Here is a 15,918-nt window from a genome sequence, read left to right as displayed (position 1 = left end):
AATTATTTATTTAAAGTAATTATTTTTTTGTCGGTTAAATACGTTCGATGTCGAATCCTTATAAAATTAAAAAAAAAATTGTACTAAAATATTTTGTCCAAAGACAGAATACATAAAAAGAATATGAATAAATGAAATTTTAGCTCAACATACCTAACGAACTATGAGAGCTTCATATTCAACAATAAGGTGTTTATAATGATTTAAAGTCTAAATAGAACATCCATCACCAAATATGACATTCATTGAACGGGCCTTAGAATAGTAATATCACATGAAGTATAGAAACTCTATGACAAATAAAGTTTTAGGATAGAAATAACGTATGATACAACATACTATAATATATTATTGCAGCAAAAATTTATTATGACAGTTGTATTAAATGTATTCGTGTTATTAAAGAATATACATTTTTATTTACAATGTTTGAGATAATATATGATTGGTTTACAATTTTTTTTAATTTTTATTTTGGTAGAATTATAAACAAAACTTTTAAATTGATTTAGCATTTTATCTCAATCTCTTTGTGCATCAGTGGTATTTTCGCGAAAAATATTTTTTTATTTTTGACTCTACGCTGATTTGTGAGTGTATAGTCTTCAATATAAATAGTACATAAGTACTGTTTTTTTTTTTTTGAATATGTTAAATAAAAACGGACATCATGACAAAACCAATATATTCCAGCTTCACACCTAAGCTAAAAATATACAGAGTGATCAATTTATAAAAAACCATGCTGAGCAGGTATTTGTTCTTAACTTCGCATCGAAATTAAAAAATGTTCATGGATATACATGGCCTTACACCCGCATATTAAAACACCACTATATAAAATAGTTAAGTTACCAACTTAAATTTTATTCTTTCTAATAAAAATTTATCATTGATTTCAATATACCTAACTAACTTACTAGGCTAGTAATCTAGTTTATATATTGACAGAAATAAAAATACTATCCGTAGGATAATTTACTGAAAGTCAGATAATTAATGCAAAAATGAATGTGCATAAAAGTAATACTACTTCAAATTATTCTTTCTACCATGTTATAAATAAAAAGTAATGCAAAATATTAATTACTTTCCTAAAAATTCTCAAAGTCACCAAATTTAAAATAAAATATTATTTATTGTTAAAATTGAAATATGAAATTTTGTTGATATTATGATATATCATTACGACAATTTTTTTCAGGTTTACCAAATGATCTCAGCGTTTACTGGCAACAGTACCCGTGGCCTCTAGGTGAATTCATATGTAAACTACGAGCATTAGTATCAGAAATGTAAGTCATTTTCTTATTTTCTAAATATTTATTAGTCAAATTTTTGAAACTAATCAATTTTTTTCTCTTTTATTGAAGTATATTATACCTGTATATGGATATAAATTTTAATATTGTGATCAGTGATATTTGAAAAATAACTTTTATGAAATACTAATTATGTTTTTAGTAACCAATAATATGAAATCTAGCTGAACTCAAACATTTTTTATTATATTTATTTTTTCAATAAAACAATTATATTGTTTTCCAATAAAGTAGAAGAAATTGTTTTCAATTATAATTTTAATAAGTTTAAAAACTTACGTTTCCTTACTTATGATGATTAATCTTTGCTTGCTTTTTATTGAATAGGACTTCTTACACTTCAGTTTTAACAATCGTAGCATTTTCGATGGAAAGGTATATTGCTATATGTCATCCTCTCCATGCATATGCTATGTCTGGATTAAAAAGAGCAATACGCATCATTGCAATGGTTTGGATAATATCGTTTTTAGCTGCATTGCCATTTGCTGTATACACTAAAGTTGACTATATTGAATATCCACCAGGTAACCATTTATTATAATTAAAATATTTTAATTTTATTATTCTTAACATTAATTAAACTATAAAATATTCATTAGTATTAAGTATATTTATATTTATATTTATATATTCATTAGTATTATTATTTTAGTATAAAAATTACAATTCGAATATTTTTTTCGATTACCTGAAAATAAAAAGTTTTCGTTACAACTATTAAAGAAAACCTTCATTATTATTTTTTATTCATCATATAATAAATAAATCATACACGGAGTGGTATTTTTTTTTTTATACTTTCTGATTCAACATTTAATTATAATTTTTTCTTTTTAGGATTCCTAAAATTAATTTATAAATAATTAGATAATTTACTAATTATGCGATCATTGTTATAATAATCATAATTAATCTAGTATATTACAAAGTGTTTCAAAAAAAATATAATATTAAAAGATATATTTCATTAAATTAGTATTAACAATCAAAAAATATCACCAAGGAGTATTATCATTTTGATTAAATCAATGAAAATCGATATATATTGAATTTTTAAAACGTTGTTTTTTAATTAATCAATCCATGATATCATGATCATCAATTAATAATAAATAAAAAATATTTTTCACAGCATCAGGAAACTTGTCATATGAAAGCGCATTTTGTGCAATGTTGGACTCAAATTTACCTCCTGGTGTACCCATCTATGAGCTAAGTTCGTTTTTATTTTTTTTGGTCCCCCTGATAATTATAATTGTTTTGTACGAAAGAATTGGTCATCAAATAAGGCAAAGCTCTAGACACTCGCTTGGTAAACAAATGCATGGCGGCGACAACAAACAAATTCAATCAAAGAAGTCTATTGTTAGAATGCTTGGTAAAGAAATATTTACATGTAAAATATTAAAATAGCCATCAAATTAAAACTTGGTGCTATTTTTTATACTGACTTATATAAATTATTTCGTACGTAAACAAACAATTTAATTGATAAAATAATATTATTTTTGTTTTAGCTGCTGTAGTCGTAGCATTCTTTCTTTGCTGGGCTCCGTTCCACGCACAACGATTGCTCTATCGGTATGCTAGAGAATCGCCGTACTTTCCTTTGATAAACGAATTATTATATACAATTGCTGGATGTTTTTACTACTTTTCTTCTACTGTAAATCCTATTCTTTACAACTTAATGTCAATGAAATACAGGAGGGCGTTTCGCGAAACGCTTTGTGGTAATGCTAGAAAATATAGAAACCGAATGTCAAGGGACTTACAATCCAGCTTTCGTGACACAACTATGCCTATCAACACTATCATAAGCACGACTGAATATAGAAAATCAGTAATACACAAGCCAATTGTAACTAAAAATGGTAGAATAGCTGATGATGGAGAAACGGAAAGTTCTACCATAGCCGCTGCCGATATGTTGGTCATGCTCTCCTCAGCCGAAAACGGAAGTGCACAAAGTTACAAGACTTTACTTAGAACAAACGAATCTAAACCATCCTCGTCAGGAAAAATTCACCATGATGATGAAATTGTAAATTATGAACGATGCCAAACTGAAAATAATCCGTCCACTTTAGAGATTGAAACTTGCATTTAACTCAATTATAATACGGAACGCCTACATAATAAATTGTTAAAACCTCGATTTTCCAGACGAAGAAACATAAAATTTTATATGGCTTTAACAGTATTTCAAATAAATTCTCTTTGAGTAAATTTTACAGAATAACATATTATAATTTATACAAAAAAAGTTTATATATAGTGATTTAAATGATGTAATTGTGGAAAATATAAGTAGTTAATTGAAAATTACCTTTACAAATTTAAATTATGTTGTAATTTATTAGGTACTTTATCGAAGGTTTTTAAGACAAATAGAATATACTTTAAGAATATTATAATTTATGTTTTTTTCTAAATTTTTATGAATTTTACTGTATCATTTAATAAAAAGTTAATATTAGAATACATATATAAAACGCATGGTGTTCATATTGTTAGCAATTTAATAACGAGTTCATACAATTTCATTTAAATATTAAGTTATTTATTAGACTTATTAAGTGTATTTCTGTAAAAAAATAGCACTAAGAAAAAAATGATAGTTAATTTATAATAAACTACAGTAAACAATAAATTGTTATGTTTATATTATTTAAGTATTCATGCTATCATAGGTATTTGATCATAGATTATACTTTTTGAAATGCTTATTTATTCCATCATATCATTAATTATACCTTGAACTATTCATTAAGTTATACGTAGTTCCTAAAATATAATGAAATAAAATTGTAAAATCATACTTGTAAATATTATTATAATATATTTCTGAAAAAATAATCATTTTTTTTAATAATAATAAGTCTAACCTATAAATAATTAGATTAAGCTTATTTTATGATAAAAACCTTTTAAAGCCTAAAAAATAGATTCCATTTCACAATATGGCAATATGTTTATTAAGAAATCTATTAATTTAAAAAGTACTTTTTCTCTCTTCTGAGCTTTTCAAGCCTTTCGCCGCAGCAACATATTGTTTCCATTCCTATCTATCGTTCACACAATATTCTGCGTTTTTTACATTCAGAAGTATTTGTCTAGACTGTTCTCTAGGTCCCTTATTATCGGGTTTTCATTTAGTTATTAATCCAATTATTCCTTCTGATCCATATCCATATCCTGCCCAAATTTCCATCGTACTTTTTAGGGTTCCAATAATAGTGGGTTTTTTATAAAATTTACCTAATTCTTCGTTATTTCTCTTTGAATTGAAGATTTTTCTTTATATCCTTATTTCAAACACTTCAAACTTTTTTTATCTGATTTTGTTTAACCCACACCCAAAGAAAAACCTCAATCAAAATTGAAAGAGAAATTTTATCAAGGGTTTATGATAATGTTTTATTAATACGAACAAAATAACTATTCTTATAAATAATTATTGTTCAAGACAAGAAAAAAAAATATCATATTGATAAATATATCATTGATTCAATAGTAATGATATATTTATCAAATTGAACAATGAATTTATTATATAGATCGAGGTTTTTCTCTGGGTGCAAGTACTACACACATACAAAGCAACGGGTTTAGCTGTGACATTGTGTATGTAATTTTAGACTTAATTGATAGCAATTTTTATTTGAATAATATCATTAAACTATAATAACATCTATTTGCTACCATATGACATTTTTTTACTTTTTGGTGGCTATTAGCATTTTCATGTTTGCCACTAGGTACTTGAAACTCTGCATCCTTTCAAATTTGTACTCATCAGATTTAAATAAGAAGTGTTGTGATTTCGTTTTGAAAATATTATATACTTTGTTTTTAACTCATTTATCTTCAGACCAATCTCTTTGCCTTCATTTAGTAGGTAGTTGTATTTTTCAGTTCATTTTATCAGGTTGATAAAATGAATTTAATAAAGTGAAAGGTTACTTTATAGAAGACTATTCTTTATAGACTGTATAAACTTTTATTATCATTGTTTATACTCAGTGCCGGCGCAAAGTTTTTCGAGGCCCGGGGCAAGTTAGCCCCGGTAGTTATCTCTATTTCTGGGTTGAAATTTTTAAATTTTTTTTAGATCTTTTTTTTTGCTCTACCGACAAAAAAGTAGATAGGCTAAAGACAAATTAAACCAAGCCACTCGGAGGGCCCAACGACAGCGGCGCCCGGGGCAGGTGCCCCGACGCTTGCTCCGGCACTGTTTATACTATACAAGTATTTCGTACTTGATTTCATTTAATAAAAATGCAAACAAGAAGTCTGGGTCTCGCTCAGACCCTGCCTTAAGACCAACTTATATTAGTATCGTATTTAGGGGTAAATCAAATAGGCCATCACGTAGGGCGGCATTTTTTTGAAGGCGATATTTTTGAGATGTTGCTTTTATTGTATTATAATTTCAAAATTATTGTGAAATTGATTTAAACACATTTTTCGTACAGATTTTCCATATAAACACAATAATTTAAAGTAACTTTTCCCGTATTCATAAATAATTTTGTATATAATATTTAAATATAAATAAAATCGTCTTAAAAAAAATTATTCATTGACGGCGATTAACAAGTCGAAATAATTGAAATTTCCTGAGACTGACCAACCGTTGATTACCGATCGGCAGATATTATTGGGCGATGGTAACACTGCCACCAGTCGGCCATATCGTGTTTAAGGTACTCTTTGGTTTAACAAGTATTCTTTCAGGAGAAAGAAGTAGGGAGTCAACTTGTTTCTCGGCTACTGATTTTGTTGTATACATATTTAGTGCGTGTTGCGTGAGCATTTGATAGTGAAGTGAGATTATGACTTATTCGCCGTTATTCAAAAAAAGTTAAAATAATGATGTCGATAGTTACACAAAAACTAGTTCTTTGTAGAATCATCTTAACTATTACGATAAATAAACTACTCGGATATATTACAAATATTATAGTAAGTTAAATCTTATCATAAATTGTACTTCAAAGTCTACTTAACTATTATAATTTGATGTAGATTAATTATTTTACATAAAAAAATATCGAATAAATGAAATAATTTTACATTTTATGTTTAAGAATTCAATCATACGAGTATAGTGCAGTAGCTTGGGAGGCCAAATCCCGCCAAAAATAAAATAAGTCTCGCAAAAATACAGTATTTGTAATTCAATGTATATTGTAAAAATATATGAATATATTAAATTTAGTACTCTCAATTTTTTTGATTTTATAGTAGTAAATATGAAATTTTATTTTAACAGAAATCGAAATTTATCAATAATTTTTTTCGGTAATATTTGTTCAATTAATTTTCTTACACACTATAATAAATAACATATCACTTTAAATAAATTATATAATATATTTCATATTATAATATCGAGTGTGTCTATTATTGTAAAATTTTAACTTTTAGTTCTTTCTTATTTTATTTAATCAGTATTAAATTAATCGTCTGCTACCATCTCTTATACCCTAAATTAATATCAATACTCGATTTTCAAATAACAGTCTCAATTGCATATATATATATATATATATATATATATGTAATCTAATCAGATTTATTCGACAAAAAAAAAAAATTATATAACATTTTTTTTTATTTTATTCAAAGTTTATTGAGTTACAACTATTTAATGTTTAAAGACGATTTAAAAAACGTAATTTTTTTTTAATAGACGGCAACATTGTTATGTCGTATAGATAAGCACTATCTTTTCAAAGAAATTCGATAAACTAAATGATTGTTTATTGCATTTCTAAGAACCAGTTGATATTATATTGTAACAATATAATATCAAATTTATCTCCTGTATACAAGAGAGAATAAAAGAAGAGAGCAATAAATAAAATAAAAAATTGATAAGCAAAATAAAAGGTCAACAAGGACTCCTGAATTAAGCGCAATCGGGACTTTATGTAAAAATCTCGGTGTGCCTTTTTTCCCCAATCCAGTGCTATCTTTGCAGTTATTATTTTATTAAAACGGATTATGTTCTTTTGGTATTACCTATACCCAGCAGACACTTCATGTCATAATTCATAATTAATATATTTTGTTTGAGTAAAAAACAAAAATTATATTGTTTTTTTTTTTTGCGACGGCTAATTAAATTCCACGATAAAAAACTGTTACTATTGAAATGATGATAAATCATCATAAAAATAATGAAATATCGTTATTATTAATTATTTAAATTTTATTTTTAGCCAAAACAAAAAGTTAATATAAGAATTGAATCAGGTATCGTACAAGGATTTTGTAACAAAACATATTTATCAAAAAAGCCCTACATCAGTTTTTTGGGGATACCCTACGCTAAAGCACCTATCAATGAACTAAGATTTAAGGTACTTTTACATATGTTAACATTTTTAAATGTTTATGTATTTTAAGAAATATCAAAACTTATGCTTGAACAAGTAAATTTTTAAAAAGCCTGTCTAGTTTTACACTCATTAAAATTAAAATTAACAGCGGGTTAATGGTTTACTTGTTTTTTTTTAATTTTTAATAATTTTATTAGGATATTATTTTTAACCATGTAAATCTGAAATATTAACAAACAAATTAATTGAAATTTCCTTAGTAATAAGAGTGTAACCCTAGACTTGATGTATTAAATATATTTTTTAATAATAATTTTTTAGCCACCAGTTAAACACGAAGGATGGTCTGGAGTTTATAAAGCTTTTTCTGAAAAAAGTAAATGTGCCCAATATGATATGGTGGTAACCAAAAAAATTATTGGAAGTGAAGATTGTTTGCATTTAAATATATTTGTTCCAAAGGTAAAATAATTTTACTTATTTTGTTAATTTTTTTATCGTAATCTTGTTTGTTAGGAATGCAATGAAAAAAAAGCCGTCATGATATTTATACATGGCGGCGCCTTCAATTTCAGTTCGGGATCAACAGATTTTTACTCCCCTGATTATTTAATTGATGAAAATATAATTCTGGTTACAATTAACTATCGTTTAAATGTTCTGGGTAATATAACAAACATATATATTCATTATATCGCACTTTATGTCATTATACTATTTGTATGGTAGAATGATTAAAACTTTTAAGTGATCATTTCACAAAACACTTAATAAGTTTTGTACCTAAGATATACCTGACGTAAACAGTAATGTCACTCGAAATTTATTTGGAGTTTAATCTAAATTTTATCTATTTAATAACTTTATTTCACATTTTTAATTAAAATGGACTTAAATAACTAAAAATATAATATTCCTGCCTTTTCGGGCTTTTGAGGTGTTAAAATCCTTAAACCTTTCTTCCTTCACATTTGAATTTTGTAGTATGTCTAAAAATAATTTAAGACAAAGCTAATTTAGATTATACTTGTGATAAACGTAGGAGTTCAGTTAATTATTATTATCCTTAGTTTCGAAGTTATTCAAATTATACTGCAGACTTTGTTAAAAATTGTTTTTTATTATTTTATCTTAATAAACATTTTATTTATGTTTAGAATTAGAATTTATCCTAGAAAATATATACATACAAAATAATAATACTTATTCAAAACATTTTATCAATAAGTAATTTATTTGCAGGAAAAATATGACATGGTATATACATATATGTTAATAAAAAAAGACTTTCTATTTATTTCAATAACACACTAGGTATTTATTTTAAAGAAAAATGTAAATTTAATTTTAGTTATTAAAGTTTCTTATATTATAACTATACCAATAACACCATTAAGCGGTCTGTTAATTTTTCATACTTCGCCTTTACCATACTCATTTTAATAAACAACTAACTCTTTCAAACGTTTAGGTGTTATTTTTTATCTCCTCAGAGAAGGAGGATGTGTGTTTTAGTTTATGTTTTTATAAAATTCATTAAAGCTATTCAATAATTACACAAAACCAAACAATCTTATTTTACAAATTAATGATTTAGGTTTTTTGAATTTTGGTATTGACGAGTGTCCTGGTAACATGGGTTTAAAAGATCAATTATTTGCAATAAAATGGGTAAAAGAAAACATTTCTGCGTTTGGAGGTGACAATGAAAACATTACGATATTTGGCGAAAGTGCAGGATCAGCATCAGTTCATTACCATATGATTTCTCCTCTGTCAGCAGGTAATAGTTTTAATCGTAACCTAAGTTTTTTTAAATAGTCATATAAAAGTATATAATTGGATAACAAACATTTAAAATCATGTAGTTGAATTTTATCTCTAGTTGTAAATTACAAATATTTATTTTCTTTCATTTTATTATATGTCATTGACTCCTTTGAATTTAATTTAATTACTAATAAGTATATTCACCACAGACTATTATATCTATAAAAATTCTTATAGAAATTATATTAAAGAGGAGTCTAAATAATTTATAGACTTTGACAGGTATGTGATTTGTAAATTACTTTATGATTTTATATTTTATTGTATCGCTTATATATAAGTAATATATAGCTTATGTATAAGCCTTAGATCTGTTTTACTCTGTATATAAAGGTTATATATAGAATGATTAACTTATTATGAACCATATTTTTATGCATTCATTATATAAGAATTTTAAATGTTTCAAAATGTAAAAGAGTGCAAATAGATTTGTTCAACTCTAAATATTTATCCCTTATACTTTATAAGAGCGTCAACTTTATTTTTTATAATATAAATATATATCTAATTTAATGAAATGTTTGAGGTATTTTTTAATTTAAAAATTAGATATAATTCATTTATTAGATATAACACTTTATAGTTTTGAATAATTGAGTTAAAATACAAGTAAAATATACAAGAGAATTTATTAACTGCTCATGGATTTGTTTATGATGGGTCTATTCATTAGTATGCAAACGTTTATTGTCATTTATGATTTTATTGACAGAAAATAAAAATGCTTCATATTTTCAAAAGAATTACGTTCGCGCCGAGTGTGAACTCGAATGTAGCGCGCGGTTACTCGGTTGTGCGTCCACTCACCTCTCTTTCGTCTTCCGGTTGCTGAATTACATCAGCCGCTTATCATTGCCGGCTGACCTTGCAGTGTAAAATGCGCTGTTGTCAGAAATAGGTTAAGAAATTATTTTTCACAATTGATCTGGTAAAAGCTTACTACCAAGTACCTTTTAATCCAGACGATATATGTAAAGCAGCCATTACTACTCATTCGGACTTTACAAATTCCCTTTTATGACATTCGGATTCCAAAATGCTGGACAAACTTTCTAATGCTTCATAGATGAAGTACCAACGGATTAGACTTCTGTTACGTGTACATTGATGACATTTTGGTATTCTTTAAATCGGAGGAGGACTACAAACAACATTTGCGCGTCTTATTTGGAACACTTTTGGCCTTTATGTAATCATTAATCCGCATAAATGAGTTCTGGATGTTATTGAGGTGAAGTTTCTCGGGTACCTAGTTTCTTCTGAAGGCACTCACCCGCCACCGGAACGTGTTTTTTAGCGCCCTACAGTAGCATCCATTGCCAAATTCAATGTAGGGACTACGCTGGTTTTTGGGAATAGTAAACATTTATCGCCAATTTTTTCCAAGTACTGAGAAGAGACGTAATCATTATTTTGATAATATAATTATCGTCGATATAATGACAATGTTTTTATTATGCTTAATTATTAAGCTGATATTAAGTTATTGCGAAAATTAATTTTAAATGTACCTTTTATATTTAGGTGTATTTCAAAAAGCTATTATGCAAAGTGGATGTGCATTTAATCCTACGGCATTCACTGAACATCATAAAGACGCTGCCTTTAAAATAGCAGAAGATTTAGGCTGTACAGCAAAGGAACCTCATGAAATAGTAAAATATTTAAGAAAAGTGCCTGTGAGTGATTTAGTGAAAGCTACAACGACAAAATACTTGTTTAAAGTAAGTTACATTTGTAGAATTTACGTGAAAGTAACAAAGGATAATTTTTCATCGCCACTTTTAAAAGAAGCTACATTTAAAAAAATTCTGTAAATTATTACATAAAAATAAAATTGAATTTACATTGATTTAGATTTTTTATATTATATTTATTCATAAGTTTAAGTTATAAATTCGAAATATGAAACAAATAAGATATAATAAAACTAGATATTGTACTTAAAATATTAGATTATATATTTTTCTTATAATAAAATAACTATAAAAAAGTGAGCATTAATGAGAAAATGAGTTCCGAAAAGGTATATTAATATAATAAAAGATATGTATGATGGCATTTTTACCAGGGTAAAAAGCGTAGGAGGAGTAACCGAAGATTTTAGAGTAGAGTAGAAGTGCACCAAGATTCTGTTGTAAGTCCTTACTTATTTTCTATAGTGATGGATGAAGTTACTAGAGAAATACAAGGGCATGTACCATGGTGCATGTTGTTCACTGACGATATAGTGTTAATAAGAGAATGTAAAATAACGGTGGTATCGACGAGGATGTATGACACAGGATTAAGTGCAAATGGGTGAATTGGAGAGAAACATCTAGTATGTTATGCGATAAAAAAATTTCAATGAGGCTGAAAGGTAAATTCTATAAACTATAGTGAGACTAGCTATGATGTATAGTTCAGAATGTTGAGCGGTTGTCAGAAGAATAGAGCAGAGGATGAGTGTAGCAAAGATGAGAATTCTTAAATGGATGAGATATATGACTAGTGAAGATAGGTTAAAGAACAAACATATTAGAAATACTCCCTCTTTATGTTCGTTCCTTAGGTTTATCGTCAATCGTGGATAAGATGAGAGAAGAATAGAATTAGATGGTTTGGTCATATTATGAGGATAGAGAAATTAGAAGCCGTAAGAACAGTTATATAAATGAATTTTGAAGGATGCGGTAGAAGAAGACCAAAAAAGAGATGAAGGGATGTTACTCAATGTGATATAAGGACAGCTGATGTGAGAGTAGTAGATGTGGGACATTGTGTTAAGTAAAAGTTTTGGATAAGGGTGGTCGCCCTCAAGTAGTTAGGATAAAAGTGAGGAAAAAGAAGAAGAAAATATCTTATAGAATAATTGCTCTGAATAAATATGTTAATAAATGAATCACTGGAAACAATTTATTATAAAACAAAATCCTAACTTAAGTAAGACATTTTATAACATCACGTACCAAAAATGTTTCAAATATATTTTAATTAGATCATTTGTATATTCTATATAGTTTATAATTAAATCTATCAGTTTTAAATAAATTTTATTAACGAAAATCATTTTGAGTTTTAAATTTAACTTACTTTCTTTTTCTCATATATAGGGTCAGAGAGAGATTTTAATTTACCAATTTGTTCCATCTATTGAAAGTTATAAAGTTACCGAAAGATTTTTACCAGCTCATCCAAACGAATTGATAAAAACAGCACCATCAATTCCAATAATATCTGGAATCAACAATAGAGAAGGATTAATAGCATTTCCAGGCAATTGTTTTCTTAATTAAATATATTATGTTAAATGAAACATATAACTGAGCCCATGATTAATTCTACCCGTTCTATCATTCTTATAATAAAGATTTTCATCAAACTGAGTTAGTCATTTAATAAATAAAATTTACTAATAACTTACAATCTTTTGAACACAAATAACTCATTTTAATCTAATATCTTAACTTTAAAAAAGATATTTTTTACTTCTAGGAATTGACAAGGATACATTGATAAATTTTGATAAACCTGATAATACACGTAAACTCTTTGGAAGTGAAATAAATTATGATGAAATTGAATATAAAATACAAGAATTCTATTTTAAAAACAACCATCTGAAAACTGACGAAGAAAAATTATATAGTACTTGTACGGTACAATACTTTTATTGATTATATTTTACCTGAAGTTAAATTTTAATTTAAAAAAATATTATCTTCTTCAAGTAATATTTAAAAAATTGTTTGATTTATTTCTTATTTCTCGTGATTTCTCGTGATTACTCTGAATCTAAATATAAAATAAATTTATCTACATCCCACCCTAAACTTTATAAAAAATATTAGATGTTAATATTGAAAAATAATAATAATTTAGTGCATAACTATTTTTTTTTTAGTTATTTAGTGATGTTCTTTATTGCAAAGAATTTCATCGAAGTTTTCACTATTTACTTGAAAGGGACTGTTCTCAAGTTTATAATTATGAATTTAAGTTTGACGGGGAATTGAATACTTGTAAAAAACTACTTTTTGTAAATAGACCGGAAATAAATAAATTAAAAGGTGCGTAGTAATATAATTGATATTTCCTTAAGAACACCATAAAAAATTATTCAAAAATCCTCATGTGCAAATATGATATTTTAAAAAGATGTCCTAGAGAAGTTCGTTAGCTGTTATATATTTATAATTAACACCATTGAAACGGGATTTATATATAAATATACAGAGATTATCCTCAATTTAAACCCTTCACGAGAGCAAATATTTAATTTTCATTTTTATTGTAATTCGACGTCATATTTGTGTGTTCGAATAGTAGTTATATTTATGAAAAACAAACTCGTAATTTCTTCANGTTCGAATAGTAGTTATATTTATGAAAAACAAACTCATAATTTCTTCAAAAAGTTAACTATCTAACAATTTTGATAATATGACATAACATAGCGATAAAGAACTTAATTTTCAATAATGAAAAATTTAATCACATCGATATTAAATGTAAAATTAATTTTAACCAAGTTTGTTATGTTTTATACACGTTTGTTTAAAACACCAAAAATTTCACAATTTATTTTCATCTTATGGATCATTTTAGACTTTTAAACAGTTTACAGATTTTTTTTTTTTAAATGTTTTTAAAAACCTTGATTTTAATAGTAAAAAAGATGTTATGTTAATCATTTCGTATACACTGTATACGAAATGATCACTGCATACTATACAGTGATTACATAAACTTTGACTCGATTTCAGAAGGGACACTAGTTAACTATTACTAGACGTAGGGAGACTGAGTCCATTTGCGTCTCCCACTTTAAATTCTAATTATAGTTGATATCTAACTTACAACATGTTTAATATATAGGAGCATGCCATGCTGATGAGTTAGGATACTTATTTTGTGGAAAATTATTTGGATTTTTACCGAAATCTAATTCCGAAGAACTTTACATGTGTAAAACTATGAGCAAACTATGGACCAACTTTGCAAAAACAGGGTGAGATACAATTTAACTTATTAGTACTTAATTGTGAAATAAAAATATTTTTATTATTAATTTTAATTATTTAAGTCAAAATTAATTATAATATTTCTTTTAGGAATCCAAATTCAGCAGATCTCAGTGTAGAATGGACTAATACAAGTTTGAAAAACCCTAAATATTTGTTATTGGATGGATCTAATACTTCCATGGTTGAAGGGTTATTGCATGAAGATTGCACACTGTTTTGGGACAATATACTAAATGAACAAATATGAATAGGTTTTAAATAATATTTATGAAATGTATTGATAATGTAATTTATATATTTGAAAATATATTATGTTAAATCAATAAAAAAATATTTTATATATATATATTAATAATAGTGTATTTATAATATAGGTTAAAACAAATTTTCACAGTTTCATAATTTGCATTATATATGTATACAATATACAGTTTATAGTGATAATTTATTAAGAATATTACTCCTAAATGTTTTTGATAAAAATTACTTATTCATAAAATGTACCAATAAAAAATACTATCAATATTAATATTGAAAAAATGTTTTATAATTATAATTTATAGACTTGTTTACGATTTTAATAGTTCAATTTCAATCGTATAAAAATAATTAAGAGATCTCTTTTAATTTTCAAAGTGAATCCTTAATGTTTTTTTTTTTTTACAATAAACCCGATATTATCCTAACATACAGGTAACTGGCACCGTATTATTACTCGCTAAATTTCACTGCAAATTGGGTTTTAGTACACGATAAAGTATTACTGCTACCACAATACTACATAATCTGTCTTTTTGTCAAAAATCAGAAATAAATTATATTTGTTATTCTCATTATATATATATATATAAGTTTGAGAATCTACTTATCAATTTTACTCGATAAAGTTATACTTCGTGCACATATTTTTACATAAAAAACCATTCACGAAGTATCAGCAGCTTTATTTAACTTAATAAAGCCTTAATGAGTAATTTAGGTCGCAATTTTAATTTTGGTTAGATGCTATTTTATATCAAATTAAAAATTTTGATAATTTAATCAGAAGTACAGAATGTTTTACTACACATTTACCATCCTCTTTACATCACTCTACTACCTTTATAGACACAAAAATAGACCTAAAAATCAACATTGTTTTCAATAAATATATAATCATAAAAAGAAAATCAAAGCTATTGGAAAAATTAAGCCAATTTATAGATAAATAAAAAAAAACCTAGTTCAGGCGGGACCTATCATATTTGGGATCCTGCATAGTGGACTCTACTATAGATTGAAATCTGAAAGAAGTAAACATCATCATTATAAAACGCTTCGATGCGATTGTGCACAAGTAGAGGACTTGAAATTAAAATTTTAACAATTTAACGGAAATTTTATTTATTTTCACTTTAACGT

The 15,918-nt window shown here is 26.1% G+C and overlaps 2 protein-coding genes across 9 annotated transcripts in view; both read left to right on the top strand.

Moving 5' to 3' along the window:
- Positions 1 to 4,074, top strand: part of LOC126895074 (neuropeptides capa receptor-like) — a 62,805-nt gene extending 58,731 nt beyond the window's left edge. For 5 of the 8 annotated variants that reach the window (XM_050666551.1, XM_050666549.1, XM_050666550.1 and 2 more), the window contains 4 exons: positions 1,205 to 1,295; positions 1,650 to 1,849; positions 2,458 to 2,703; positions 2,843 to 4,072. In XM_050666551.1, the coding sequence (XP_050522508.1) occupies positions 1,205 to 1,295; positions 1,650 to 1,849; positions 2,458 to 2,703; positions 2,843 to 3,435 (1,130 nt within the window). In that variant the 3' untranslated portion in view covers positions 3,436 to 4,072. Of the gene's footprint in view, positions 1 to 1,204; positions 1,296 to 1,649; positions 1,850 to 2,457; positions 2,704 to 2,842 lie in introns of all 8 variants that reach the window. The other 3 variants (XM_050666554.1, XM_050666555.1, XM_050666553.1) reach the window with 2 other exon arrangements.
- Positions 4,075 to 6,101: 2,027 nt separating this feature from the next.
- LOC126896492 (esterase FE4-like) lies at positions 6,102 to 14,861 on the top strand. Its single transcript, XM_050669323.1, has 11 exons — positions 6,102 to 6,293; positions 7,556 to 7,696; positions 7,997 to 8,137; positions 8,192 to 8,339; positions 9,273 to 9,458; positions 11,033 to 11,232; positions 12,604 to 12,766; positions 12,986 to 13,149; positions 13,395 to 13,560; positions 14,369 to 14,501; positions 14,605 to 14,861. The coding sequence occupies exons 1-11, from the start codon at positions 6,201 to 6,203 to the stop codon at positions 14,762 to 14,764; spliced, it is 1,695 nt and encodes a 564-aa protein (XP_050525280.1). The 5' UTR covers positions 6,102 to 6,200; the 3' UTR covers positions 14,765 to 14,861.
- Positions 14,862 to 15,918: the final 1,057 nt, after the last annotated feature.

The sequence above is a fragment of the Daktulosphaira vitifoliae genome, unplaced genomic scaffold, assembly GCF_025091365.1.
Source record: "Daktulosphaira vitifoliae isolate Bord-2020 unplaced genomic scaffold, ASM2509136v1 Scaffold_1, whole genome shotgun sequence".
In the NCBI taxonomy this organism is placed as follows: Eukaryota; Metazoa; Arthropoda; class Insecta; order Hemiptera; family Phylloxeridae; genus Daktulosphaira; species Daktulosphaira vitifoliae.
The sequence above is the reverse complement of the archived record's forward strand: the minus strand, read 5'-3'. Positions and strand labels throughout refer to the sequence as shown.

Excerpts from the sequence above, each read along its gene's own strand:
- LOC126896492 (XM_050669323.1), top strand. The coding sequence starts at position 6,201 with ATGATGTCGATAGTTACACAAAAACTAGTTCTTTGTAGAATCATCTTA. Across the intron at positions 7,697-7,996 it reads TCAATGAACTAAGATTTAAG|CCACCAGTTAAACACGAAGG; the intron begins GTACTTTTACAT and ends ATAATTTTTTAG. Across the intron at positions 8,138-8,191 it reads TAAATATATTTGTTCCAAAG|GAATGCAATGAAAAAAAAGC; the intron begins GTAAAATAATTT and ends CTTGTTTGTTAG.